The following is a 26,522-nucleotide window of genomic DNA, read 5'->3' as shown; positions in this document are numbered from 1 at the left end:
CCGTTGAAAATTCTCTGTCAAATCCGAAGAAACATTAGTTAGGAAAGTGTCTCTTTTAAATTGGGCTGGATCAAATTAGTTTTGGATTATAATTTTCATAATCGATGATTGATGTCAGTGATCGGATCTGCAATATAACACAGCAAACACAATCGAGTTCTGTGATGTCATTCTTAATATTTTGGTTTGGAGATTTTTTTTTTCCCCAATATGATGGAATACTTTAGGATTTTTTTTTTAGTGGGAAGCAAATTGATGATTTTTTTTTTTATGAGAGTTAATCTGTCTTTTGTGGACAATCTCTATATTTGTATTGCTCTTATATTCTCCAAATACTTTTCAATGGACGTTAATTATATGCAAGTAAACCCAATACCCAGAGTCAAATGGATGGTACATAGTTTTTTTTTCTTTCCAAACGTATTAGTTATCGTCTCCAAAATCCCGATTGTGTAAAGCCTAACCATTACATTATTTCGCATTTTGTGTATGAGGTCATAACATTTGCAGAGCAATGGGACCATGTTGTTTCGATAAACGTGCAGTTTTTTTTTTCTTAAGTGCAAGTGCAATGCAAATTACTAAACGGATGAAACTATTGTATATTGTTATTTTGTGCACAATGAGCTAGTAATTACATAGTGGTTAAAGGAGCAAAGCGGCGGTGCTTTCTACTTGGGGGGAGGGGGGGGGGGGGGGGGGGCATGTGGCTTGCAGCCCCAAACTGAAGACCTACGTCACAACTTCCGCCCTGCTCCCTCCCTCCCTCCCTCCCTCCTCCCCCGGCATCGCTGGAGCGACTCGGGCTGCCTGCTTGCTTTGCCTGGCTGCCTTGCAAACCAACATGGAGTAGCAGCGCGAGAGATGGGGCTCTAGCGGGGCCACCCCACGGCGACTACGACGCGGATTTTACATCGTAATCGCAACAGCCACCGTCTGGTGGAGGACATTTTCGGAGGTGAAAAGGAGGTGCAAAAAAAAAAAAAAAAAGACAACCAGACAGCACCTGAGGGCGAGTCCATATTGCCCAGCGAGGCGGGGGGAGGCAAGGCTTGCGTCGGACTTAACGCTACCTGCTGGCCCGCTGAAAAGTTGGAGGATATCGGGAGGCGAGGGGCTCGACATTTGCAATCGAAAAGCAGCTGGCTGGCGAGGAAGAAGAGGGAGGTGGAGAGGGTGAAGCGGGGGGGCTCGCTGCACACACAAAAGACTTCCAGGAGAATATTTTGGGTGATAAATGTGGATTTGTGGCGGGGATCGACGCGATGACGAGGCCGAGGAAGAACGCACCCGCCGCGCTACGTGACCTGAGGTGAAGCGAGGAAACATGATAGAAGAAGAAACACACCCAAACGAGTAAGTAGCCATATACAACGCAACCCCACCGCCACCCCTCCATTTTACCCCCCTTTGCGCTGTCCCACTGAACCCCCCCGCTCGCGAACAACTTGGTCTCGACTACTTTTTTTTTTTAATACCGTCGGTTGAAGGTAATAAAAGATAGCAGAATGTAATAATACATTAATCGTGGTTGCGCGGGGAACTCAAAAGGCCACTTTGTGTTTCGAGAAAAACGAGGTGGTGGAGGAGGAGGAGAAGAAGCGTGGGTGGATCGGAAACATTTTGTGAACGGATCCCCGGCCAGCAACCCCCTCGTTTTACGAACACTTCCCCCGGTCGAGCGTGCTTGCGGCTCTCGTTCCTTCAAATAAAACAAAAACGAGAAAAGGCTACCGTGTGATTTTATCGGCGCGTTTTACTTTCTTCTCGGCTCTGTGTGCCTGTGTGGTGCCTCTAACCGAAAGGGGAAGTCTCACAGGATATGAGATATCCGATACGCCTCATCCGCCATGTCTTTCTCAATCGCGCCTCATTTGCATACCCCATTCATAAAAAAAAAACGATCGGTTTGAAAACGAGCCTACTTTGTCACCAAGCAACATCTAAGCACGTATGCTTTGAACGTCAAAAGGCCTATAGACACCCCCGCTTCCACGCGCATTCATGCAGATTCTCCTATCGAGCCAATATGGAGACGTTTTGTTATGCTGGGTCGCCATTTTGGCTCTGTGAAGTCGATGCGTGTGAGTGTTGGTGGGAATTTACATTTGGGAGGGGGCGGGGGTAGAGTGGAACAGTGGAAGGGCCGAAGGGCATCGAGGGGGGGATGTTTGCGCTGCGGTAGCGTGACGCCGGCCTCATTCATAAAAGCCCTCGAAACCTTCCGGAGCCGTCTCCTCATTCATGCCCGCCGGCCGCACCGGGCTCCGCGGGCGAAAATGACAAAGCAACGTTTCAATGAAAAGCGAGTGCAGCGTTGTAGCCATGTGCTAAATTATTAGCACAGCCGATGGGTAAAGCTTCTATCTTAATAAAGATTAAATGAAACATGAGTTATTTTGTGCGTATACACTAAGACAGTGGTTCTCAAATGGGGGTACGAGTACCCCTGAAGAAACTTCAGCTGGTACTCGTTATTTAAAAAAATACTTTGAAAATCATTATTGGATTCTATGTTGCAGGAAAACACAAGTTTATAAAACAAATGCATTTTTTTGTCATTATACAGAAGGTATACAATAAAATTGGGAGTGCTGCTCCAATTGGAGCTTATTGAATATTTGACTATCAAAATATTAGACAACTAATTTAATAGTCAAGAAATCATTTAGCGCCAATGACTTAAAATTCACTCCTCAACAGCAGCAATTCGGATTCCTGTAGTCCTTCGTGATAGTTTGTTTAATTATCTTTTGCGTTTAATCAAAATAAGACACTTGATTTGACTTGGGGAAAATGATGACCATACTTGTGAATAAATCAGTTTTGAAAACACTCTTTTTTGGAATATTGTTTTGTTGCTTAGTGAAAAAAAAATGGTTTTGCAAGAGACATTATTGCAAAATAAAAAATATCTGATTACTCGATTCATCTGTGTAATAACCAATTCTTAAAATATTCCAGTGAAACCCCTTTTTATCTCTAATACATGTTAAAAAAAAACATTACATCTGATGCTTCCGTTTGACAGTCCTTAACGCTAAGAATGATGTAAACAGTCAACTATATCTACAGATGCAATTAATGTCATTTACAATATGGCCGTTGACATTCATACAAGTCAGTCGCAGTTCCACGAAAACGCAACCACCGCTTACCCAAAACAAAAAAGCACTCATCACGTAGCAGACGCTCGAGTTAGCGGCTCTGCATACTCGCCCTCCACCACAACCGCCTTGCTAAGATTGTTCTGTTCTTCATGTTTATATTTGTCAGCATTTGATATCGAGACTATAATAACCCCTGTTAGGTGTGGAATTTCATGGTGGGCGACTGGTAATAACTGTCAAGAATAACACACTAAATTTGTGCCAAAGGCCTTTGCTAAGTGCACTTGAATAGCCTTGTTTGGTCATTTATTACCTACGACATACCTAAGTTTACTTCCATCGACGTCGTCTTTGAGGAATTTCCTAAAATATAGCAGAAGGCTAGTCCAGCTAAAATTAGCATGGAAATATACGCAACATTTTATCCTCATGTGACATAACGCCCCTCCTAACTTCGACTGCAACGTCTTTACTTGGCAGTCTACTGAATAGCCCATGGGATTGACCTTATATTGATCCTCCTTGATGAGAAAGGGTTAAAGTGTTCTATCGTTTTTCAAGCTAAATGGGGACCAGGAAACCCCTGGGAAACGTGAAATCCGCAAAGTAGGATCCCCCCAGCAATTTTCCAGCATGTGTATGTGGGTACCAACATTTTTAAAATGTGAAAAGTATTTATACTTTATATATTTGAGACAAAGGCTACAACAGTACACAATTTACTTCAATCTTTAGTAACTGTAGTGTTATCCCTTCCCGTTTCCATCCCCTGGCCATACTCAAGGAATGCAGAGGGTCCGAGTTGCCCTAAGAGTAACGGCTTTCCGACGCCGATGTCACGTCGGGAGCCAAGCACATTTGCGAAATGACTGATTGCCTTGCCAGTTTTGTCCAAGCTGTTGGCTGTTGACTACAGTACTTCCAGTAGCTATCGCCAAGTGAATCTCACACGCGAGTGAGAATGCACATTTGAAGGAATAAGGTGAGGATGAAAAAGAGCGTTGGGAAGATGTTACAAGTGCTGTTGTAATAAATTGGAATTTAAATGGACTCTGCTTCCCTGTTCTCAAATTTGGCCAGCTAACGGCTATACTATAAAGTCGTCGGAAAAGTGCCCGTGACATGTGTGATTACAGTCAACTCATGCATGCATGAAACCTTCACAGAGCGTCTCTCCGCAATATAGATTTTTTTTTTCTTTAAATAAAAAAAAGAGAAAAAAAAGTCCTTGCAGTACCATAAAGGTCCAACTGATCACCAAGTGACCACTAATGGTAGTTGGTAGCTGTCGTAGGAATGTTTTGGAACCGATTTCCACGATTGAATGTACTCTGACTAGCACCATAGCAAGCTAGCAGAATCCTTAATTTCACCAATGTGCCTGTCCACCTGTTATTTCACATTTTATAGCGATTGGAGACTACCATCTACGCAATTAAGTGTACCAATCTTTTCCAAATTTCCCCCAAAACAATCACCATGTGTATTTGAATAGTCCCAATGCAAAAGAGACATTAGAACGGTAGATTTAAGGATTGAAGGTAATCTATAAGGATAGTCAAGGCTGTAAAAATACTTTTGTGGAAACCCTGAAAATAATCTGGCGAAGGTCCGTCTTTCCACGTGCGTTGTTGGAGATATACTGTGTGTAATTAAAACACCATGTCAGTAGCGCATTCCAATCAATTCTATGTAGCTAATAAAGCGTGGTATCCCTACCCACACCCACAGCCGAGTATGCACGCACACACACCATCATGTGAAACAGATCCATGCTAACAGTGTTTCCTGTGTTGTACTCATCGCAGGTTTTATATAATAGTCTGAGCTGTTTATATCTCAAGAGCAAACAATGGAGCCTGATTGTTTGCCATTTCTCGTTAGAAAAAAAATCACAACTAGTTTTAGCTCGTCAGCTGACAGGATGACCAGGATTGTCGGGTCGGTGTCAACTTCGATTGAACAGCTCAGCGCTCGCTTTGACGTCTCGCTATGGCGACGATTGATGAGAATAAACGAGGTTAGCTCCGCTGCGATGTACACGTATCATGTGCTCTGAATTTCCGGGCCCGAAATTCCCCGCTTTTAAAATCATCTGCCAGACAAAGCAAATAATGTATTTTTTTTTTACAATTTATTTATTTATTTTTGGTGGTGCTTTTCCCACTGAATATAAAACGGTCCATTAGTTGAACAAATCACTCCGGGTTATTTAAGATCAAATACTCAGCCGGAAATCACATCGAATATCAGATGGTTGACTGTTGTATCCCTAAGCGACACCAAGAGCGAAAACCGCAACAGCCGACTGTTTATGTAAACAAAATTGAGTCATCAAACGCAAAGGGGGTGATGTTCTGGTTTTAAGATACAAGAGTTTCACAAAGCGTATAAACTTCAGTTTATTGTGCGTGTGGGAGTTTGGGGATCGAAGCGATTCGATTCTGATTTTTGGGCCCGGGATGTGATTCAGAATCAATTTCCGATTTAAAATGACGTCTGCTTTGCAAGGCAAAATGGCAAACAGAGACATTAAAATGCCTTTTTTTCCCCCATCACCGTATTTCTTTGAGTAAAAGTCGAGTTTTTTTCCCTAGTTTTCAACCCCCATATCAGACCAATTTTTTTCTACATATCTGTGTTTGAATATCATTAATTCAAATTTGAAATAAGTAATATGTCATTTACAAGGTTTAAAATCATTTTATATACCTCTAATTCGAGATAGTATGCATTTGAGTATTTGAGAGTATGCACAGAACATAAAAAAAAATGCACTTTTGTCAAGCGCCACCTAATGGCCTTTGTTGTCAACAACAGTCATGATCTATGTAACCACTAAAGTCAGGGGTAGACTTATACTGTACTCGCATTTTTTTAATTCACCCAAATTGAAGTAAAAAAGAAAAAAAAAACAGGGGGTGTTGGATTGTAAACAAAAGTGCATTTTCCAAAAAACAGCATGTGGATCACCACGCAAATCTTAGTCTCACGATTCAATTCAATTCAGATTTTTGGGCCTGCGATTCGATTCAGAATTTGCTTCATTTCCATCTAAAAAAAACAATGTTGTTGGACTGAAAGTATTAGCCGCTCAAGTTTAAGAGGATACGAAGCATTATGGGCAGTTTGGCTTGACCTTGTAAGAGGTTTAGAAGCAATCAGCTTATTCTCCACCTTGATTTCAAAGGATCAGACGTAGCATAAACTCATAGTTGTTTTAAAACCGCCACTTCCTGTTTGCATGAGCTGCGACACGCTTGCAAACTTTACCAATCTAAGTCGGCTGTTTTCGAAGTGAGGTCCGGAAGCTGCAAAATCATTTGTAAGGATTTATTATTTCATAACAGTTTAAAAATGTGCATACCTAAATAGTAAGGCCACCAATAAAGCAATTAGCTTTGGGCCAATGAAAAACTCTGATTGTCACATATTATCACTTTGATCATTTTGATTTTTTATTCCCCCAAACAAAAGCTGTACTGTTACAGGATTCAAGTCCTATTTGTTTTTGTTTTTTTTGAACAAAAGGCTTTTTTTAACATCCAATTTTTCAAGAAAAAAGGCACATTTATTTGTCCATTCTTGTTTTTTGAGTCTGTTCATGTAACGAAATGAAATACTACAAAAAAAATTGTTGTTGAACACAAAATTTAAAAAATGTTTTGGGGGAAGCTTTGCTCGCCAATTGATCACCCCGTGGCGTCAACCATTTTGACTGTAAACGCATCCGACTGAATGAGTGGCTGAGTGACCTCCCTGCTTAGACACGTGAGCGAGTGTTCCATATAAGTACGTCTGATTGGCAGGAAGCCGATCACGGCGTCCCCCCCGGGAGGCATCAGTGTCAATAGTTGGGAATGAACTCGCCTCACCTCACTCATTTTTTTTTTCTCAAACTGCAGTGGGAATAGGGCATCTTTTCATTCCATTTCTTTTTCTTCTTAACACAGTGTGACTTTTCGATGCAGCCGCAATGCCTCATAACATACGCTTGTAAACAGATTGTTTTCGAGGTGCCTCTGACTGTCGTGATATGCCGTCAAAGCATTTTATGGCGTTTAGAATCAATATGGATCGCTGATGTGGAAAACAACTACAGTGTGGCTCGGCCTCTGGCTATCAGATATCATGGTTTGCCGTATGCTTTGGGCTGTACATCAATTGCATCGAGCATAGGCATTAGCGTAATTCATGTGAAAAAAAAAAAAAAAGCATAGCTGGGCCAAGACCAAACACTGGCCAAAAATAATCAGCCAAATGTCGGATATTTGCTGGTTATTTTAACTTTTACCCTTTAGATGCTCTAACCGTTTACAGCAGTTGCATATGAGTCACACTGGTAACTATTACAGTATTTATTACACATGAATCATATAAGTTTTTATTCTTAATCCTTGTGCCTATTTGCAAACATCGCCTTCTACTTTGGAAAACGGTGATCAGCATTTATGCCAATTTTCTGAATATATTATGAACCAAACCAGAACTAAAAAAAAAACCTGTGTATTACCTGACTTTCAATACAAAATAAATAATACAAATAATAATAATAAAGGGTTGGGAATTGACATACAGTATATTTACTCTATTTTTTTTTTTAAATAATCTGTTGCAATTTGTGACATTTGCCGTTCATCATTTTATTCTTTTGCAAGATTGTCAAGTTGAAAGATTTCACCTTTGTTAGGGTGCCTACAGAGCCTGCAGCATCGGTCATATAGTCAAGTGTGATTATTTTCATCATTGTTTTTAAGATCATATTGAAATATCAAATATCATAGCAAAAAAGTCAACACGTGCTTGATATTTAAGATTTGAAACTGGCAACCGAATGAAACAATGCAAGTGCGACCAGGAAATGTCACAACCACTTCCTGCTGCCGCGGACCTGAGGTGTGTACTCTGAGCGGCGTACCCTTCGGACGTCTTTTGCGCGTGTGCGTGCTTGTGTCGATCAGACCGAGGAGTGGCCTTTGCCAGTTCTATGCAGAGGAAGCGTCGCCGCCCTTATCACACAGGACGAGCCTTTTTTTTATTATTATTATTATCTCAATCAGTCACGCATGAGTCGGATGCCACATGTGACCACCTGACAACTGGCCGGCCCTGTTAGACAAGTCTTCATTGCTGCGCACAAATCACATCTCCTCATATTGGTTAAAAAGTGGCCTAAGTCAGCAGGTATCAAATAGAGGTACGGTGATCCCTCCTACTTGGCGGTCTCAGATATCGCGGTCTCAGTACTTCGCTGGTTTTTCCAGGAAAAATGAAAAATAATTCAAAATAAAAAATGCGCAAAAATGGGAAAAAAAGGAAAAAGCAAAAAAGTACATTAATCATCAAATAACTAGGTAATATTAGTTAATAACTATGTTAAGAATTCTTCAAGCGTTAGAGTTTGTGAAGTTTATCATCTTATTTTGAAATTTATGCTTTTATTTTGTCGGGTCACGTTGCATTCCCGTTTCCTGTTTTATGTTCTCTGTGCGTCATTCGGCTCGTTATAGTGACTTAGCGAAGGACAACGTAAACTCAAATTTATAGTTCATTATCATTTATGTTGATAACGCACGTTACTGCCTATGTTTAGTAAGCGATGAGTGCTTATTCTGTTTATGTGTTCGTTTGTGTAGAGGTTGCACTTTATAGTTAGTAGTTGTTAGTTGTTGCTAACCCGCTGAAGTCGGCTAAAAATACAGTAAATTCATAAATTTAATTTCGGCAAGTGTTTATATGTTAGATGACTGACTTTAACATTGTTGTTGATTTATTATTCAACAGATACTACATGATACACCATACATGAGCCAAAATAAATGTGAAGTTCAACGTGATGACTTGCGTACTCTTTCACCGGAGTCTTGGTGCAGATCACCAGTCCTGAGAACAAATTCTCAACAAAGTAATATTAGTTATTTAATGAATACACAATAGTGTTAATAAGGATAATGTAATGTTAAATAATAGGAGAAAGGAAATAAAATATGCAAAAAATAGAAAAAAAAAAGATTGTTTATGGTTACTGCTGCTATATTGGGGCGTACATAGAAATCTAGGAACTGATACCCTACTTCGCGGGTTTCGGACTTCGTGGGGGGTTGACACCCCCTATTAACAGCGAAGTAGAGGGGGAACACTGTATATGTAAAGGCATTTCAGGGGGTATATAGAAAGATGGATGAGGCAAAGTGATAGACATTATGCAAGAAATTGATGTAAGAATGAGAATGAACGCTTATTGTAAATTTGGCAATTTATTTATCTATTTATTAAATAAATTTATTATTACTTTTTTTTTTTTTTAAACAATGGCAACAGTTTAATCCCAGGCATGAGAACACTACTCTGACCTCAAACTTTATATAACCCGTAAAATTTGACATCGTACGAGGTTTGATAACTCCGCAAAGCGCTCGTCACATCTATCTGGAATGAATTAGGTTCCCAGCCCTGAACAAGTTTGCGTGCGTCCATGTATGTTTATCTGCATGTTGGTCCAGAACATGCGGTGGGCGCCTCTGCAGTAATGTGTATCAAAGTAGTGCTTGTGGCGCTTCCTTGTGTGTTCCCACCACAGATTACAGGGCCCGTCAGCAGACGGGGGCTCTAAACACGGGTCACAAGACTCGACCGAAATGTGACATTTTCACATCATCGGCAGAGCTGATAGCCGCTATTGTGTATCCAGGAGCATGTGTGCTTATAGGAAGGTCTGGATTTTTTTGCTGTTATTGCTGCACGTGGGTGGCCTGCGCAGGGGCTAACCTGTCGCACATGTGTTTAATGTCTACCCAAAGTCGGAGGCGTGCAGCTTCACCTGAAACATCTTGTGACGTTGATCAAAACTGAGCAGTTTTGTCTTTGGAATGGAAAAGTTTGGGGATGTTGAGCCACTGGTGGCAATCTGCCTGCTGAAAGTTCGAGGTGCATTTAATAATCGGCAACTGATTGGTTATCAAATTAAGCGAGAATTCATTGTATCTGATTCATTGACAAAAAAACTTAATTCATTATTCAAATAATTGTTAGTTGCAGTTTTTTAGCTAGGTCCTTTTAAATAGACTTTAAATAAACGATATATCGGCTGATATTTAGAATTTAATTAAAAAATAAATGGTGATCAGTTGTAATGTCATACTTTGTGTAATTGATCGGATCTGCAAGATTTGCAAAACGCAAACGTCTACATACCTAAAATAAAGACTAGACTCTATTCAAATGTGACCAACAAACCAGCCGAAATATCAATATGTTGCGTTGAATGAAAAATCGGTGTTTTATGTCATAATTTGACAAACGATCAATTGTGTCATCGATTGCAAACTCTAGGGGGAAAAAATACATTATTTGATTATTAATATAATTGTTAATTGCAGCTGTAGTTAGGTCCTTTTAACTAGACTTCATACAAATGTAACTAATCAACTGGCCATTTTATCAGCTGATATTTTGAATCGAATGAAAAATTGGTGATCAGTTGAGAATAATACTGAGTAAACATTATTTGTTTTGCATTTTACAACTGTCCACAAATCTCAAAGTGCTACAGTGAATTTAAATCAGGGCCTCACAAACAACAGCAACAACTAGATACTAAATTACTAAATTAGCAAAGGAGCAGTTATCCAACTATGCTTTCTAAAATAAAATTGTTTTAATGTCATAATTTGATGACCAATGGCGTCATAGATCGGATCTGCAAAAACTCTTAACACACAAACATTTTGTATTGAATGAAAAATTGGTGAGAAGTTATATTATCATCATTTTACAAACAATTGTGTCATTGATGAGCTCCGCAAACGCCCCGCAAAAGCAAAAAAAAAAAAATGTATCAATTGATTGTTAATATAATTGTTAGTTGCAGCTCCAGTTAGGTCCTTTTAACTAGACTTGAGATAAATGTGAGCAAGTGACCAGGCAAAAATCCAACCGACATCAAAACAATCAAATGCATCATTGATCGTAAAATTACATCACAACAATCAATTTAATCCACTCCAGGGACATTCTGTGCTGCCACTGCTAATAATCCAAAGTCTTTCACCGTATAGTTTGATTTTTTTTTAACCCCCCCCCCCCCCCCCCCCCATTAAATAAAAAAACTACCAACAAAAAGTGCAAATAAACTTGTTGCACTATTTCATCCTTGCCTATTCATACAACCTGACGTTATGACCAAAGACGGCTTCTGTTCAATGTTTTTGAAGACGGGGGAACATTACTGTATATATCAATGGACGAGAATGGAAATACAGATGTGTTTGTGGGCGAGCGAGTGTGTGAGGGTTGAAGAGGGAAAGGGAGGTTCGGGAGGGAGAGGAGAGAGAGGTGTTGTTATATAATTAGCTTACAGACAGGGCAGCGGATTTGACGCGTCTATGCACACATACACACGCATATACACACACAGTGCACAGGTGGCAAAACCGGTAGAGCGGCTCCCTCCCACCCACGCACATTCATAAAAGTAACTGAATGACAGGCTGGCTGACGGCGTGACGACAGACAAACAGTGGAGAGTCGATCCACCCACCGCTTTGCATGTTCATTTTTAAAACACACACGCACACACATACACACAAAAGACTCCTTCCTGTTGTTGTCAGATCGGTGCACCGAGCTCATTGTGTCCCCATGGAGGGTGGCGACTGTCATGCTGGAACATGATGATTCTTTTGTTTTGTACTGGCGAACTGTAGACTAAACTGTCGCAGGTTCTTCCATCTGCGTGTCAAACAACTGCTGAGTGTTTTTTTTTTTTTTTTGTTACAATCTTCAATATGGGTTTTTTGGCACTGGTTGGCTTCCATTTCCAAGTGCGGTGCTGAGGTTCGTCAACAACATTTAGGAAGAGGATTTTTTTTTCTTTTAAACAGGCAAACCCACCCATCGCACAAAGCATAATAAAATGACTTGCACGGTGAAATTTTAGGAGCAAAATGGCGCCGTTTAGGGACAGTCTGGCGCTGTGAATGAAGGTAATTAAAAATTGTTGCTTATGTACATGTGTGCTTACAACACCTCCCACGTCGTTAGAGCCGGAACGAGGCAAAGTCGTGACTGCAGACGCCCTCAAACATTCTGCCAATGTGCGGAAAGAAAAATCGATGCCCAGGAAAAGATGAGGCAGTGAACCCCAGTGAATTGCGGGAATGCGTTCCAAAGTTAATCGCAAAAGTTGAAAAGCCTTGACATGAGACCCTACCAAACATAGGGATTGAGTATCGATAATAAATATCGGTATCGGCATTTTTTTAGCAGTAAAAAGTCATTATTTTGTCCATAATCAACTCTTTTATAAACGCCTTCGGTCTTACACTTGAAATAATTGAAAAATAAATTTTATGAATACTTTTAAAGCTGCATTATCTTTGTATTGACTGAAAATGACCACCTGTTTAAGGCTCAGCTAATGACCAATCACAATTCAGCTCATGAAAGTCACATGACCAACAGATGAGCCATGATTGGTCGTCACCCGAGCCTTGAGTTGATGTCATTTCCAGTTGACAGCAAGGAGAAAAATGTGCTTTTTAAAGGTAGCAATTTTACACAATTACAAATATTTAGTAAAATAAGTTATCAAATTAATGACAAAATATTGACTTTTCATGATTGAAAATGGCAAAATAAATGGATTATCCATTTAAACAAGTTAATCAGAAAATATGTTTGACATTAAAACTAGGGTTAAGGTAAATCAGTAGTCATCTTTTTTTTTGTTTGAATATTTTCCATAGTTTTTTTTTCTTTAAATAAATCAAACCTAGAAATACACGTTTGTTGGGTTTATTTCCTTCATTAAAATTGATTAAAAATCATAATTATCCAAAACAAATAGTCTATCGCCCAGCCCTTGTTCTCTACCCCTTCCAACTTTTAATACATTGAAAATCCATATAATACACTCTTTAAAGACTAAGGCAAAATCCAATGCAAAGTGTTCTTATTTGAAGCCAATTGTTCCCAACTTTTCTGGGGTCCTGAACCTCATTGCATTTTTTTTTTTAATCAACCCTGGCAGAAAGAAGCAACTGCTTCAAAAGCTGTTCATTCGGCGTCTAACAGTTCTTTTTCTTGTCATGTTGCAGTGACAGCTACATCGTGCGTGTGAAAGCGGTGGTGATGACGCGGGACGACTCGAGTGGAGGCTGGCTGGCCCAGGATGGGGGCGCCCTCAGTAGAGTGGGGGTGTGCCGCCTGCGGCCACCCGAGCTTCCCCAGTTGCCACCCTCTGGTAACTCCCAGTTCCTCATCCGGGGCGAACGGCTACAGGACAAACAGGTATATTTTTTTGACAATGCTTGCTTGATAAGCGGTGGAAATTTTTGCACAAACGTTTGGAAAGTTTCAATACAATTACACAAAATGTCTTTTTGTGTGAATACTAGGGGTGTCCCGATCCAAATGATATTGGTCCCGCAAATCTACTCCTGAATTACAATTGTTTGATTGACTCGAGTCGTCCCGCGTCATTGTCAGGTGATCATGGACTGCCCGTTGAGGAAGGACTTGGTGTACACCATTGCCACACCCACCTTCCACCACTGGAAGGTAGAGGACCGGAGGTGCGGTCTGTCCTTCCAGAGTCCGGCCGACGCCAGGGCTTTCGACAGGGGGGTCCGGAAAGCCATCGAAGACCTGGCGGAAGGTATGCGACGCCTCAACACTACCACATGCATAATTTTAAATTCAATCAGGCTTAAGAATATGTAGTCATGCTGCACAAATAAGCGAGCTCAGTTACTGCCAGTCAAGGTTTTTCATTTCATCGTTTTACTATTTTTGACCAATAGACATTCGCTGCATTAGCATAGGTTATTGTACTTGGGTAAACATTGCATAGTCACAGGGAAGCAACTCAGTTGTGAACCGTGGACCCTCGCTGGTTCTGTATGGATATAACCTGAAAATGTGGTCCCCAATATCAGGAACCACTTTAACAGAGGTACCCATTTATTTTAATTTTTTTTTTGCTTGTCCGTCTTTTACCGTCCCGTCTGTACGTGGATCCCCATCTGTCGTCGGCGGCCCTTCGTTTTTGTAAATTTACTCAAACGTCAGGCTGTTAGTCTTTCAGCCAATTATCCGTGGTACTTTTGTGCCGCCTTCCCAAAAAAAAAAAAATCTTGCCCAAGAAAACAGCAAGCAGAAAAGCTAACATCTTAAACCAAAAGCCAAAGCTAAACCCCACAGTCTTCCCTTCAATCACAAGAAAATTGTATAACAAAAAACACAAAATCCACATCTCATTGCCTAACAACATAACCTCGTATGCTCTATGTTGGTGTAATGTGTTCCCCTGGCAGTAGACTACAATAAGCAATCGTGTTCACTAAGAGGGATACACATCGGGGTGTTTGAATGCTTTCTATCCATTCTATTCTTTCCAAAACCACTTTCAGAAATGGCTGCATAAAACAAAATACACACTTAAACACATGTCATGTGTCACATCCACTACAAATAAAAAGCTAGTTAACTTAAATTTACTAGATAATGTGTTTTGGAGGGGAATTTTAAAACTTCTATCTTGCATTTCCTGGCTAAGAGTCAGAGAAGTTGCTTAAATATGCTCACCTCCTTGCATGGAAAGGCATCCCAGAATGCTTTGCTCAACTATGTGCAAGCCATTTATTCATTCAGGTCATATTAAAAAAGCAAAATAACGCAAACATCTCTTAATACTTTACATTATGTTTTACTTTAGGCCTGCACAATGAATGCATTGAGCAAGAATGTGTACAGTATGCATTTCAATTGATGAAGAAAATTGCCCCCTCCCAAATTTTCAAAATCCTATGCCCCCAAATTATGCCCCAAAACACCCCGCACTAAAATCAAGCATAGATAATTACATGAGGTGTAAATATGCTACATTAGAAGTGTATTGCATAACATAGTCAGTTGTCTCTGAATCTTTTGGCTTTTTGACATTTTGAAATAACCGGATACTTGGTGGGAACCTTTTGGGAAAGGCCCTCTTTTGTTCCCAGTGCACAAAACAAAGTCATCCCCGGAGAGTCTTGAAGCTTTTACAACTGTGAATCGTGGAATGTCCCAACACTATTGTCCCAACAGAGCAGCTTCCAAACTAACTTTATCGTAACGAGGTTTGCTTATTGACGCTTTGGAGGAAAGAAACAGTGACAAAAAACCACCACTGTCAAACTCGAGGCCCGAGGTTCATCAACATGATCACGACAGTGTGTGAGAGAGAGAGTGAGCTTTTTGGCCTAAATACACAAACCCGTTTATTGCTTTACGTTCTGTTATTTTGTTTTTATATTTGGAACAAATTTCCCCAATCTATCTATTTGCCAATTTCAATTTCCATAAACATTAGAGATAGACCAATATGTTTGTCCAGGGCTGATACTGATCGTAATTATTAGTAGATAAATACGATATTTTCATTAAGAGAAAATATTGACATCAAAAAAATAAAAGCAATTGCGTATTTATTTAGGTGATGACACAAATTCTCAGTCAAAAATGTCCTCATAGAAAGAGCACAATTACTCAACGTTGCAAACCCCACCATAAATGATTTTAAGTTGAGTTTTTTTCCCCTTATAGGTTCCACAACCTCTTCTACAGCACTCCAGAACGAGGGCGAGCTGGGCGATGACGACGTCTTCACCGTAAGGGTGTTTTCTTTTCGTTCAACTCACAGGAAACACTAGCGCTGTTTGCAGTAAAAAAAATAAAAATTTCCACAAAAAAAAAATTGTGCTTAAGCGGATCCCTCCCCCAACCTCCTTGTAACCAGACACCAAGAGCAGCAGGCAGGGTCAGAAGGTTACTTCCTGTATCCTACTGCCTCCCTTTACCCCCAGCCACCCCCCTTCAAGCCTCCCTCCACCCACTCGGGCGGCTTAAAAAGAGAGCAGCAGCAAGCAAACGAGCGGCTCGCAGCTGTTTCCCAGCTTAGTGCGGAGCGGCTGATTTATGAGAGGAAGTGCCTCGTGGGTTCATCTTTTGGGCTCTGGCTGTCTGCAATGGCCAAGACTAATAGGTGCTCTGCTGGGAGTGTACCGCCACCGCAGAGACGCACACAAACACCCAAAGAGGCCAAAAGAGGCTGCTGTCACGGGACTCAACAACATTCGGATTTGGGAAATCCTTATGTCCATTCAAAAGGCACTCTTACTATTCTGTTATACTTCCTATAAAAGACAATATGGACTATTAGCCAAATGGATGACTTAACTCGCTAGCATCTATCTGTTTACTGCATCCAACCTGAGCTGCTAGCTAAGCTGCGCCATTAGAGTATCCTTAAAGATGAGCTAACTTTGCTATCTTGCTAGTTTCCAAGATTGACTACCAGCTTCAAATGATCGTTTTAAGATGCTAGCTAAGTTTTTCTATTATCTTTAAGGATGGGCTAACTTTGCTAACTAGCTAGCCTCCAAGATTGCCTATCTTTTTTCAGTGGCCAATTTATGCTGCTTGCTAAGTTTGACTATTATCCTTATTGATCAGCTCACTTTTGCTGCCTTGCTATAGTTATAAAGATTGACCACCTGTTTTGGGCGACAAATTTAAGATACTAGCAAAGTTTTGCTATGACCCTTAAAGATGAGCTAACTGTGCTAACTTGCTAGCCTGCAAGATTGACTAGCTGTTTTTCGGCTAAATTGTATCATTGTCCGTAAGCATGAGCTGTCATCTTGCTAGTATCCACCATTGCCTCATTTATCGCGGGGTTTAGATTTCCAAAAATACCCGCAAAGTAGGGCTGCACAATTCATCCAATTTTAATCGAGCTCACGATATTTGCTGCCACGATTAATTAAGCTGATCGTCAGCGATATTAACATTTAAAAAGCTGACTACACTACCTGTCAAATCAAGCAATTTGTCGTCCTACCACCAGGGGGCAATGTTTCCCATATTTTTGCATGACAAAAGCCTCAGCTTTCTCACCCTAATATATTATTTACCAGTGTGAAATGGCGTTGAGTTTCTCACTGGATTCCCAATACAGTATATACAGCGCTAGCTGTCAATTGAGACCCATTTTGAAAAATTAAATAGCCGAAAAAGTTTAATAAATTTGGTTTGAAATGATCATAAATTTCATTACTTTAGTTTATTATTATTTGTAAGTATCAAGCCTTGAAGCCTTGTTTAAATAGTGCTTGTTCAGCAAAAAAGGGCAATAAAGACATGTTTGACCAAACCTGATGAATAATCGTGATTAATAATCGTGTTTATCTGTATCTGTTTTCTACATTTTAAGCAGCTAGCTAAATTGTTCTACTATATTGCCCTTTAGGATGAGCAAACTTTGCAAACTTATTAGACTCCAAGATTATTTACTTGTTTTTGGTGCTCCATTTACAAGACTAGTTAGTCGGGTCTGAACTGGTTGTACGCTTACGTTGTGATGGTTACTAGCAAGTAATAAAGGTGCAAAACAGGCAACTTAACCTCGCTGATAAGGACAGCAGGATCCTTCAGACCCTTAACAATGACAGTATTCTTGATGATTGATTTTTTTTCTTTTTTTAACGGTATCTTAGGAAGAAAACTTCCCCAAATAGTTCCTGGATAGTGCTTCTTAAGATAAGAATTCCCTCACAGCTCATGTGATGGCCTTCCTTCCCTCCATCAGTCTGTCAGTGCAAGAAATGTCACAATGGTTCTACTAGAATGTTGCCAGAAATATCTGCAATGGTGGTCAGGCATTAACTAGGGTCATAATGAAAAATTATTCTCACCAGATTTTGCCTTTTTATCCCAAAATACATCCTTGTTTGAAACATGGTGCGTAGCCCATTACTATTCGTTCCAGCCTCATCCATGATCAAAACAGTGGGGTCAAGTACTTATTCAAATTCAGTTTCGCAGCCCATAAATAGTCATAGACAACCGAATAGAAATGAATATAGATTATAAAGTGACTATAATATACCTTCAAACAAAAGATACTTTAACACAAATGGAGCAGCGGTGCATACAAACCGAGATAAAACTACTCAGAAGATAAATTGGTAAAAGGTGTGCAAATCTCAACTGCGGACGCATTGGGGGGATGTTAAATTACATGAAAGTGTTTACATGTCCAAAATGTAAATATATGTCAGGTAAATATTTCCATAGGGAGTGTGTAATTGTAAAAAAAAAAAAAAAAAAAACCACAGGAAAAAGTGGTGCTCTAACAATCTGGGGTACAATGCAGTTGCAAACGATGAACAGCGCAAAGCGGGGGAACGTCATCATATATTTTAAATGTTGTTTGCTTATCTGCTGTTCCTTTTAGCCTCTATTAATGACCTATCCCCAAACTTAGCAGCGTGGCGACAGAGCTTGCCAAGCGTGCAGTCGCGGACGGCGCAAAATGCGGCAGCAGATTTACAGCCATCAGGGGACAGTGGGAAGGGGGGCTTGGGGGGGGACATACTTCCCTAAATGATTCCTTGTCGTCGTCCTCCTCCTCCCTTTCAAAACGTCTCCTCTGTCTCGCTGTCTATATTTTGGCTCGTTCGGAACAGGGGGAGTGGATGCGACAGGAGGGGTTGGGGGTCAGTTCTGGGTTCATCCCAAGAGGATAACGCAAAAGCCTGGAAACTAACTCGGAAGTATCCAGAATTGGAAATTGGAGAAAAGACGTCCAGAAGAAAGTCTCAAACTTGCTCGCAGTGAGCAGTCCAATCCTGTTTTGAATTAGTCGCAGCCTCGCAGGCCAGAGTACAGGCGGTATGTTTTGTTATTTTTGGCCGACTGCTCCGCTAGGGCTTTGTAAGAAGGCAAAGAAGGGGGTGGAGGAGGAGGAGGGGGGCTGGAATTCTCAGCATGGCAGTGTCCATGTGGGGAGCGCTGCTCAGGAACGCATCCAGGATATAACGGGTATAGTTCATGCACACACACATATATCTGGGTCATATAAATCTGGAAAATAATTCATAGAGTTCAGGCCTCGCCATGTGCCAGATGGACGGCATCAAAGCACTAGAGGTGAACAGAATGTCCGTGTGATCATTCTTAGGAATAACTTCCGAGGGGTGAATATGACACCATGGCTAAAACAGATGTGTAAAGTGAGAAACATTGTTTTAAAGATAGTCGCTTTTATCAGATCCTCGCCAATAAGCTCTGCTAGTACATTTGTGCCTTGAGATACACTGTTTTTTTCAAGATAAGTTGTTTTATTTGAGATGTGAACACATTATGGTCACTCAATTAAATTCACCTCACAAGTAGTAGCAATTTGGTGAATAGTACAGTTGCGGCTATTGATGGATTCATTAACTTATTGATGATAAAGATAAGCAATAATTATTTTTTTCCATAACTGATTAATCATTTAGAAACCTAACATTTTCAAATCAGCACATCCGCCTCACAGTTCGGGGACCAGAGTTCAAATCCACCTCGCTGCGGCCTTCCTATGTGGAGTTTGCATGTTCTCCCTGAGCCCGTATGGGTTCTCTCCGGGCATGGATGCCTCTCCGCAATTTATAATGTCAGATTTCTAAAGTCCTTCATAAAACAGATCATGACAATGTTGAATCAAAACGAAATAGTTAGAATGATCTGCTTTTTTTTTTTAAACTAACATTTTTTCCTAGTTTTAGAACAAACAAGTCACCAAATTATAAAATATAATATTTTTTCAAGAAATAGATGGAAAATAAAAGGATTGGATTTGATTAATCTACAAAAATCAACTGATTATTAAAATCATCATTCGTCAAAGCCCTAGTGAGTAGTGAACATTTTGGAAAAAAATGCATGTAAAATGTAAGAGTGATCCCACGAGCAGTTAAAGGTGATTGTCAAACTAAAATATCAAACTATTTACTTATGTATTTAAAAACTGCCACAACTTTTCCAACAGTTAGCTTAATGCAATGCAAACACACAATGCAAAATGCTTAAAATAGGTTAACAAATCGATAGTTGTGGTGGTATTAGGCAGGTTTCGCCGATTGTGTGGGCTTGTTGCACCGCTTCACTATCATTTAGTTCAATTAATTTAAGTTAGCATGTTTTTATACCGTTTAAATCTTTTTTATACTGTTTAGCATCTGTGTTTTGTTTTCTGAAGGAAACACATTTGACCCAAGAAAATACAGTTTGTGTTGCTGTGTTTACCGAAGCTGAAAATTGTTTTTGACCCCTACACTGTCACGATCTTAGACCCCCAAAACGTAACGCGGACAAACCCTTATACCGTATTTTACCGTCATGACATGGTCCATTTAGGCCGTATCTCCAAACGCACGCCCGTCAGCCGGAGCGCGGCGAGGGCCCCTACGCCCCTGCGACAGCCGAGGCTGACCTCCAGTGTGCCTGTCTGAAATCGATCTGCCCGCGTGCTGCATGGCCAGACGTGTGCGGTGTCTGGCCAAGATTTGACTTGGAGCGATGCCCTGACACTCTTTTGGCAGAAAGGCCGTCAGGATACGGATGACATGAACAAGTAAAGTGGATCGAACATGCGAACCTGTCAACACTGAGGGCTCAAGACTGTTGGAACTCTGTTTTTTTATTTTTATGCTTTTTTTGGGGGGGTGACTGGTTGGCTCGCTCAGCAGGCTTCCGTAGGGAATTCCCTTTCAGAGCAACTATCATAAGAACAATACTCCAGAGAGCTGCAAGGAATGTCAGTAAGGGCTAATCCTAGCCAAAGCTTTGGTCAACTAAATGAGCTTTTTGCTTTTTTTTTAAAACAGATTTGACCCCAAATCAGATGTCAAGCTAATATATGGACTAACAATTGTTGACAGACATGTTTAACATTCATTTCAAAACACTGTACACAATGTGACCAGCCATTTTAGAGCACGGTGCCATCCTTCCCTAAAGGCATTAAGGACTACCTGCTTGCTTTGATGGTTCCATTTTAACAGTAGGCAGATGCGTTGAAATGTTTGCCCCGTTTCCAAATGAGGAAGCTAAGGACTGAAAAACAATGCTCTCATTTCCTGTTTTTGCCCAATCAGAGTGGAGCCTTCCTGTTTTTGTTTGTCAAATCGCAACATCCCCCTCCCGGCGACTTTTTTTTTTTTTTTTTTTTTTTTTTTGTCGCATCCAATGACAACTCTGCTCTCATCCTGTGTTTGTTTGTCCCCTTCCTCCTCTCTTCTCTAGAACGCCACCGACAGCTCGTCCAACTCCTCCTCCCAGAAGCTGGAGAGCTGCCTGCCGCCGCTCGAGTCCTCGCCCCTTCCGCAGAGGCACAGGTGCATGCTGGGGTATCGCCACAACCTCCACGAACCATACCGGCTCTCAGACCACTATCTGTTGGACCAGGTTAGAATTTTACTCTATCCCCGATAAGACAAACTAAAGAAAGTGTTAGACTGAGGACGCAATTAATTTTTTTTAGTATCTCTGTGATCCAATTTTGAGTACCAATCGAACAGTTTAGAATCATTTGGTTAATGCAGTGGTTCTCAAATGGAGGTACGTGAAGGTTCTTGTGGGGGTACGTGGGATTTTCAAATGGTTTCTGCGGGTATGAGTATGTCTAATATGGTGTTTTTTTACAATGACATGACAGGAATAGTGCATTGTTTTCATTTCAAATTAAGAGCAAATGAATTGGAACATGAAACATATTGCTAAATTTTTTAAGAGACTTTTCTGCAAGACATTGTATGATTTTATTTTATATAGATGTGAATTTGCGTGACGCAATGTTCCAACAGACAAGCCAGAAATAAAACACATGCTCTTCCATAAGCCATCTTCTGGAGTTGCTGAATTAAAATACGCTTTTTTAAGTCCAAAAATTCTTTGCACTCATAGAGGGGCGGTACAGAAGGCGCATCTTTGAAAAAGGTTTGAAGACCACTGTGTTAAAGTGTTCTTTCTTTCCACAGCCTTTGTCCAGGCTTCCCCATGTCACCTTTCAGGAGGATGAGGAAATCGTCCGCATCAACCCGCGCGAGCGCAGCTGGGAGCGGGCCAGTGAACGCCTCCACGCACGTCCGTCCGACCGCTCCTGGCTCACGGGCTACGAGGACTACCGCCACGCCACAATGCGCGACAAGTTCATCCAAATGGACGACACGGAATCCTATGTCCACTTCGCCAAGACCGAGGCACAGAAGCACGACTACACATACCCCCTGGCTCCCGCCTTGTCGCCCTCAGCCTCGGACCCGGCCCTCGGACCTTTCGCTGTCAAGGGCCACCACGGCGGGTCTTACCGCCAGGGCTTTTCCGTGGTCTCCAACCAGCCTCGGTCCTTCCTGCCCAGTTCATCCCTGTCCACCAACGGGGGTAAGGGCCGCAAGGAGGACGGTCTGGAACGAGCCCACTGCGAGCACTGCGGGGAGTCCTTCTTGATGGCGGAGAACAGGCGGGGCCGGTGCCAGGACGCTCCGGACCCCGTGCGGGGCTGCGTCCGGCGGGTCAGCTGCATGTGGTTGGCGGACACCATGCTCTACCACTGCATGTCTGACCCGGAAGGGGACTACTCGGACCCGTGCACCTGCGACGGGGGTGAGGGCGGCCGGCTGGGCACGCGCTGGCTGGCCTTGCTGGGGTTGTCTCTGGTGGCGCCCTGCCTCTGCCTGTACCCGCCGCTAAATGCGTGCCACCGGGCAGGCCTGGCATGCGGTTGCTGCGGCGGCCGACATAAAGCCCTCAGCTGAGAGGACGGATGGGGAAAAAAAAGAAAAAAAAAAACAGGACCCAACACAAGCACAGTGAAGGACAGGGGAGAACCGTTGAGGTTTCGCTTGATCGCCTGAAAATTCCTGGAACTGAATTAAGCCAAAAAGTCAAGAAAAACTGGTGCATTCTCTGAGAGGCCTGGGAAGATAAGCTCCCCCTAAAGGCAGAAACTTTTCTCGTCGCTCCATGCTCCATTTCCGGGCGAGAGACCGCACTCGCTTTCGGGGGGCCTTTTTTCTGTTTTTGTTTTATAGCTGAACATATATGTATCACATATGCAGGTACTTTATACTTTGTACACTGACTTTGTCATCAGAGAATTTGAATTACAGTGTTCTCCCGCCAATACGAGGACTGAGCCTTGCGTGGAAAAAAAAAAAAAAAAACCTGAAGTCTGCGTTTATTGACACACCTCTAAAAAGCTTTATAATTGCCACAAGATGGCGGTAAAGCACTACTTGTCTATTAGACAAGGTTATGGCTCGATTACATGAAGCTCCTCCCCTTACTTCAACATAGTTCCTTGGCACCAAAGCAATACTTTTTTTTAATGAAACGTGGCTTTTGCCAGAGCACAGAAAAAAAAAAGTGAATGTGAGTTGACAGGTTCCAAAAACCAAATATACAAATATGCGGGGGAATACTGTACTCTTAACTTTGTTCTATTATTTACGTTCCTATTCTGGTATCCCCATTTCAATCCAGACGTTTTACACCTCAAATGTCGTCCACATCCTACCAATCAAAATATCCCAAAGATCACATTTATTTTTTCGCTTAGCAGGAAATAAAATGGATGTTTTGGCTTTGTGGGTCACTCGCGGTGCCTCCAGTCACGCTCGCTAATTATTCTTATGATTATTAGTCCAAAAGGTGCCTCAAACATCACCAAAATCCAGAAAACCTGCCATCCTTTGGATTTGAAGCAAAGAATTGTTTGCTTTTCTTTTTTTTTTTCTGCCTCTTGCCTTAACAATCCGGAGCAAACATTTCCGTTGCAGAACTCGCAGTGACAAACTTGGTCGAAACTATTTTTTTTATATTTAAAATCTGCGACGTACAATCGGCTAAGGCCACCGGTCATAATGGAGGAGCACCGACTCAAAACCACAAATCCTAACAAAATGAATTTAAACATTTTCAACCACTTACAACGGCAGGTGGCAAAATACTAACATTTAAGTGTTTCACTTGTTTGTTAAATCTGAACAAACACGTTGCTAAAATCAATACTAGTATTATGCCATAAATGATGTGGATCAAAGAATTACACAACTCAAATTACCCGATTATGAAGTATAGACAACAATTATGATAAATGATAAATAGGAAAAAGAAATTCAGCTATTTAAGTGACATTACAGAAACATGCAAGCATACCTGAAATTCAATTATTTTATAAGATAGAGGATATTTTCATAACTTAATCATCTGACCCCCCCCCCAAAAAAAGCAATATCTTACGTTAGCGTACCAATGCCATGACATCGGCATTTCAACTCTGTCTCAATCCCTGATATCGACCTGTCGATACTGCAGCGATATGATGTTGGGAGTGCAATATCTGACATTGGTACATGGATACTAGAGATCAACCAATATGGGTTTTTCAGGACCGATACCAATGATTAGTAATTGAGGAGGCCGATAACTGATATTTGGAGCCAATAATCATTTGCAGTAAAAGTGTAAAAATTGCCGTAAAAAAAAAAAAAAAAAAGAATAATGAAAGTACTGAACTTCACTGAAATGCCTAAAGCATGTTTATTGAACCACACAAATAGAAAATAGCTCGGCAAAACCGCAAGTACCTCTATCGGCAAAACGCCGAAAATGTACCTTAATATCTATAGTCATATGTTTGAAATATAAATTAAATAAAGTTACGGCATTCCTGCCTGATAATTCACTGAGGATGGCGTCAGACAGCATTCTGTTGGTTTCGCGCGGCCGTCTGCAAACCCGGAAACGGAAATGCGTCATCGTCAAACCAGAAGTACCTCTATCGATAAAACCTCCCTTTACTCAAACAAAACAATGATCATCCATCGAAATGCAACAATCATTTAACGATAAAGAAACTATTTTCTTTGCATTATTTGGAATAAAAAACAGCATAACAGGCAACACATTCACATTGATTTCTTCATATCGGCCAGTCAGACTAAAAAAAAAACTAATCAATCCCGATCATCGGCCCGGCCGATAATCAGTCGATCACTAATCGATACAGTAGTGATATTGTCGTATCATAGAAATAGTCACATTGGCTGGAGTGAGTGTACTGATACAGCACTGAAAACTGATGTATGGCTATCTATACTGTGCCAACATTCCGATATTGACATCGCAACGTTTTGTCCCACCCCAAGCAGAAAAGAGTTTGACATAAACATCTATTTTCGACAAAGAAAATGTTCAAAAGGACAAAGGGTTTTGTCCCCCGCCCCCCGACTCAACTCAAATCTAGGAAGTAAAGCTCCCATCCCAATTGTGGTGCCAAGGAAATGTCACTTACTGTAGTTGAAGCCCGGAATGGCTGAGGATGTCCTTTTCCTTGAGTCCTTTCTCACACGTCCTGTGTTTTTGCGTCCTTGATGTGTTTGTTTTGTTGTCGTTTTTTTTAAATCCCCCGGTGCTGCATCTGCGGGGATGAAAAAGTAACCCGTTTGTGGTGTCACGCATCAGGGAGAGAGACAATCAGTATAAGAAAGTATGTGTTTGTCTTTTTTTTTCTTCCCTCTCCGTCCACTCTTTTGTGTGTCCTTTCAGAGCCAATTTACAAGTGCCTGAACGCATCGTCTCTTGTCGCGTATTAAAGTTCAAAAAAATGACTCCCTGTATTTGAATCAGACCCATTTTTTTACGCTTAGTATTTTTACATCTGTAAAAAACAAACATAAAAAAACACATAAGAGCATTATATTATATATATATGTATGTATACTGTATATAAGCATATATACAGTATATATAAATATATATGTATACATATATACTATATAAGTGTATGTTGTACATTTTTATTTGTATTTTTTTAATAACTGTTTCTAACTAACGTACGATGGATGTAGCGCTTGCTTTTTGAGAAGGAACAGGAAGTACTTTGTAGATAACGAGTGCGAGTGTGCGTGTGTGCGCGTGTGGATGTCGGGAGGGGGGGCTTGTGAGGGTGGTCGGTTCTGTGAGAAAAACTGAAATGAAATGTGTGTTTGCCTTCCGCCGCCAATAAAAGGAAAGAAAATGTTGAAGGCACATCTGAGTCTGTCTGCTGATTGTCAAAAGGACGCTACTCACTTCCGAAAGAAGGAAATTTGCGCTGTCAAACTAAACGTTTAACAAAGAGAATTACAACCGCATAATTTTTTTGGAATGTCAACTATCTTAATTTCACTCATTCATTACAGAACATTACTATGGTAATGTGTAGTATCGTTGGTCATGGTGTCAGAACCCTTATGGATATTTCAACACAAACAGGGAAGCAACACATGTAGACAGACAATAGACTACGACTACTCACTGGTAGGCGTCGGTCGATATCAGATTCTGATAACCTTGTATGATAATCCTGCGCAAAAATATTAGTAATATCCTCAAATTGAAGCTATATTTTTTCCACATTGAAAACACCATTTTTAAGTTTATGTTTAGTACAATTAAATAATTAACATTGTTCGTTTTTCAATTGTGCTGTTGTCTAAGTGCCCAATCGCTAGTGCGTTATTTTTAAGACCTCCAACCTCAAACATCAACCTTTTTATACGG

At 40.9% G+C, this 26,522-nt stretch overlaps 1 protein-coding gene across 1 annotated transcript; it reads left to right on the top strand.

Annotated features, from left to right (window-relative positions):
- The first annotated feature begins 806 nt into the window (after positions 1-806).
- Positions 807-26,009, top strand: spred2b (sprouty related EVH1 domain containing 2b). The gene is made up of 6 exons (XM_088422023.1): positions 807-1,356; positions 13,208-13,400; positions 13,599-13,767; positions 15,696-15,760; positions 21,222-21,383; positions 21,956-26,009. The coding sequence occupies exons 1-6, from the start codon at positions 1,328-1,330 to the stop codon at positions 22,730-22,732; spliced, it is 1,395 nt and encodes a 464-aa protein (XP_088278149.1). The 5' UTR covers positions 807-1,327; the 3' UTR covers positions 22,733-26,009.
- The last annotated feature ends 513 nt before the right edge of the window (positions 26,010-26,522 follow it).

This window comes from Hippichthys cyanospilos, chromosome 8 (assembly GCF_059441005.1).
Source record: "Hippichthys cyanospilos isolate Australia breed blue-spotted pipefish chromosome 8, RoL_Hcya_1.0, whole genome shotgun sequence".
NCBI classification, from domain to species: domain Eukaryota; kingdom Metazoa; phylum Chordata; class Actinopteri; order Syngnathiformes; family Syngnathidae; genus Hippichthys; species Hippichthys cyanospilos.
Note: the sequence above shows the minus strand (reverse complement) of the source record. Positions and strands in the feature narration are given on the sequence as shown.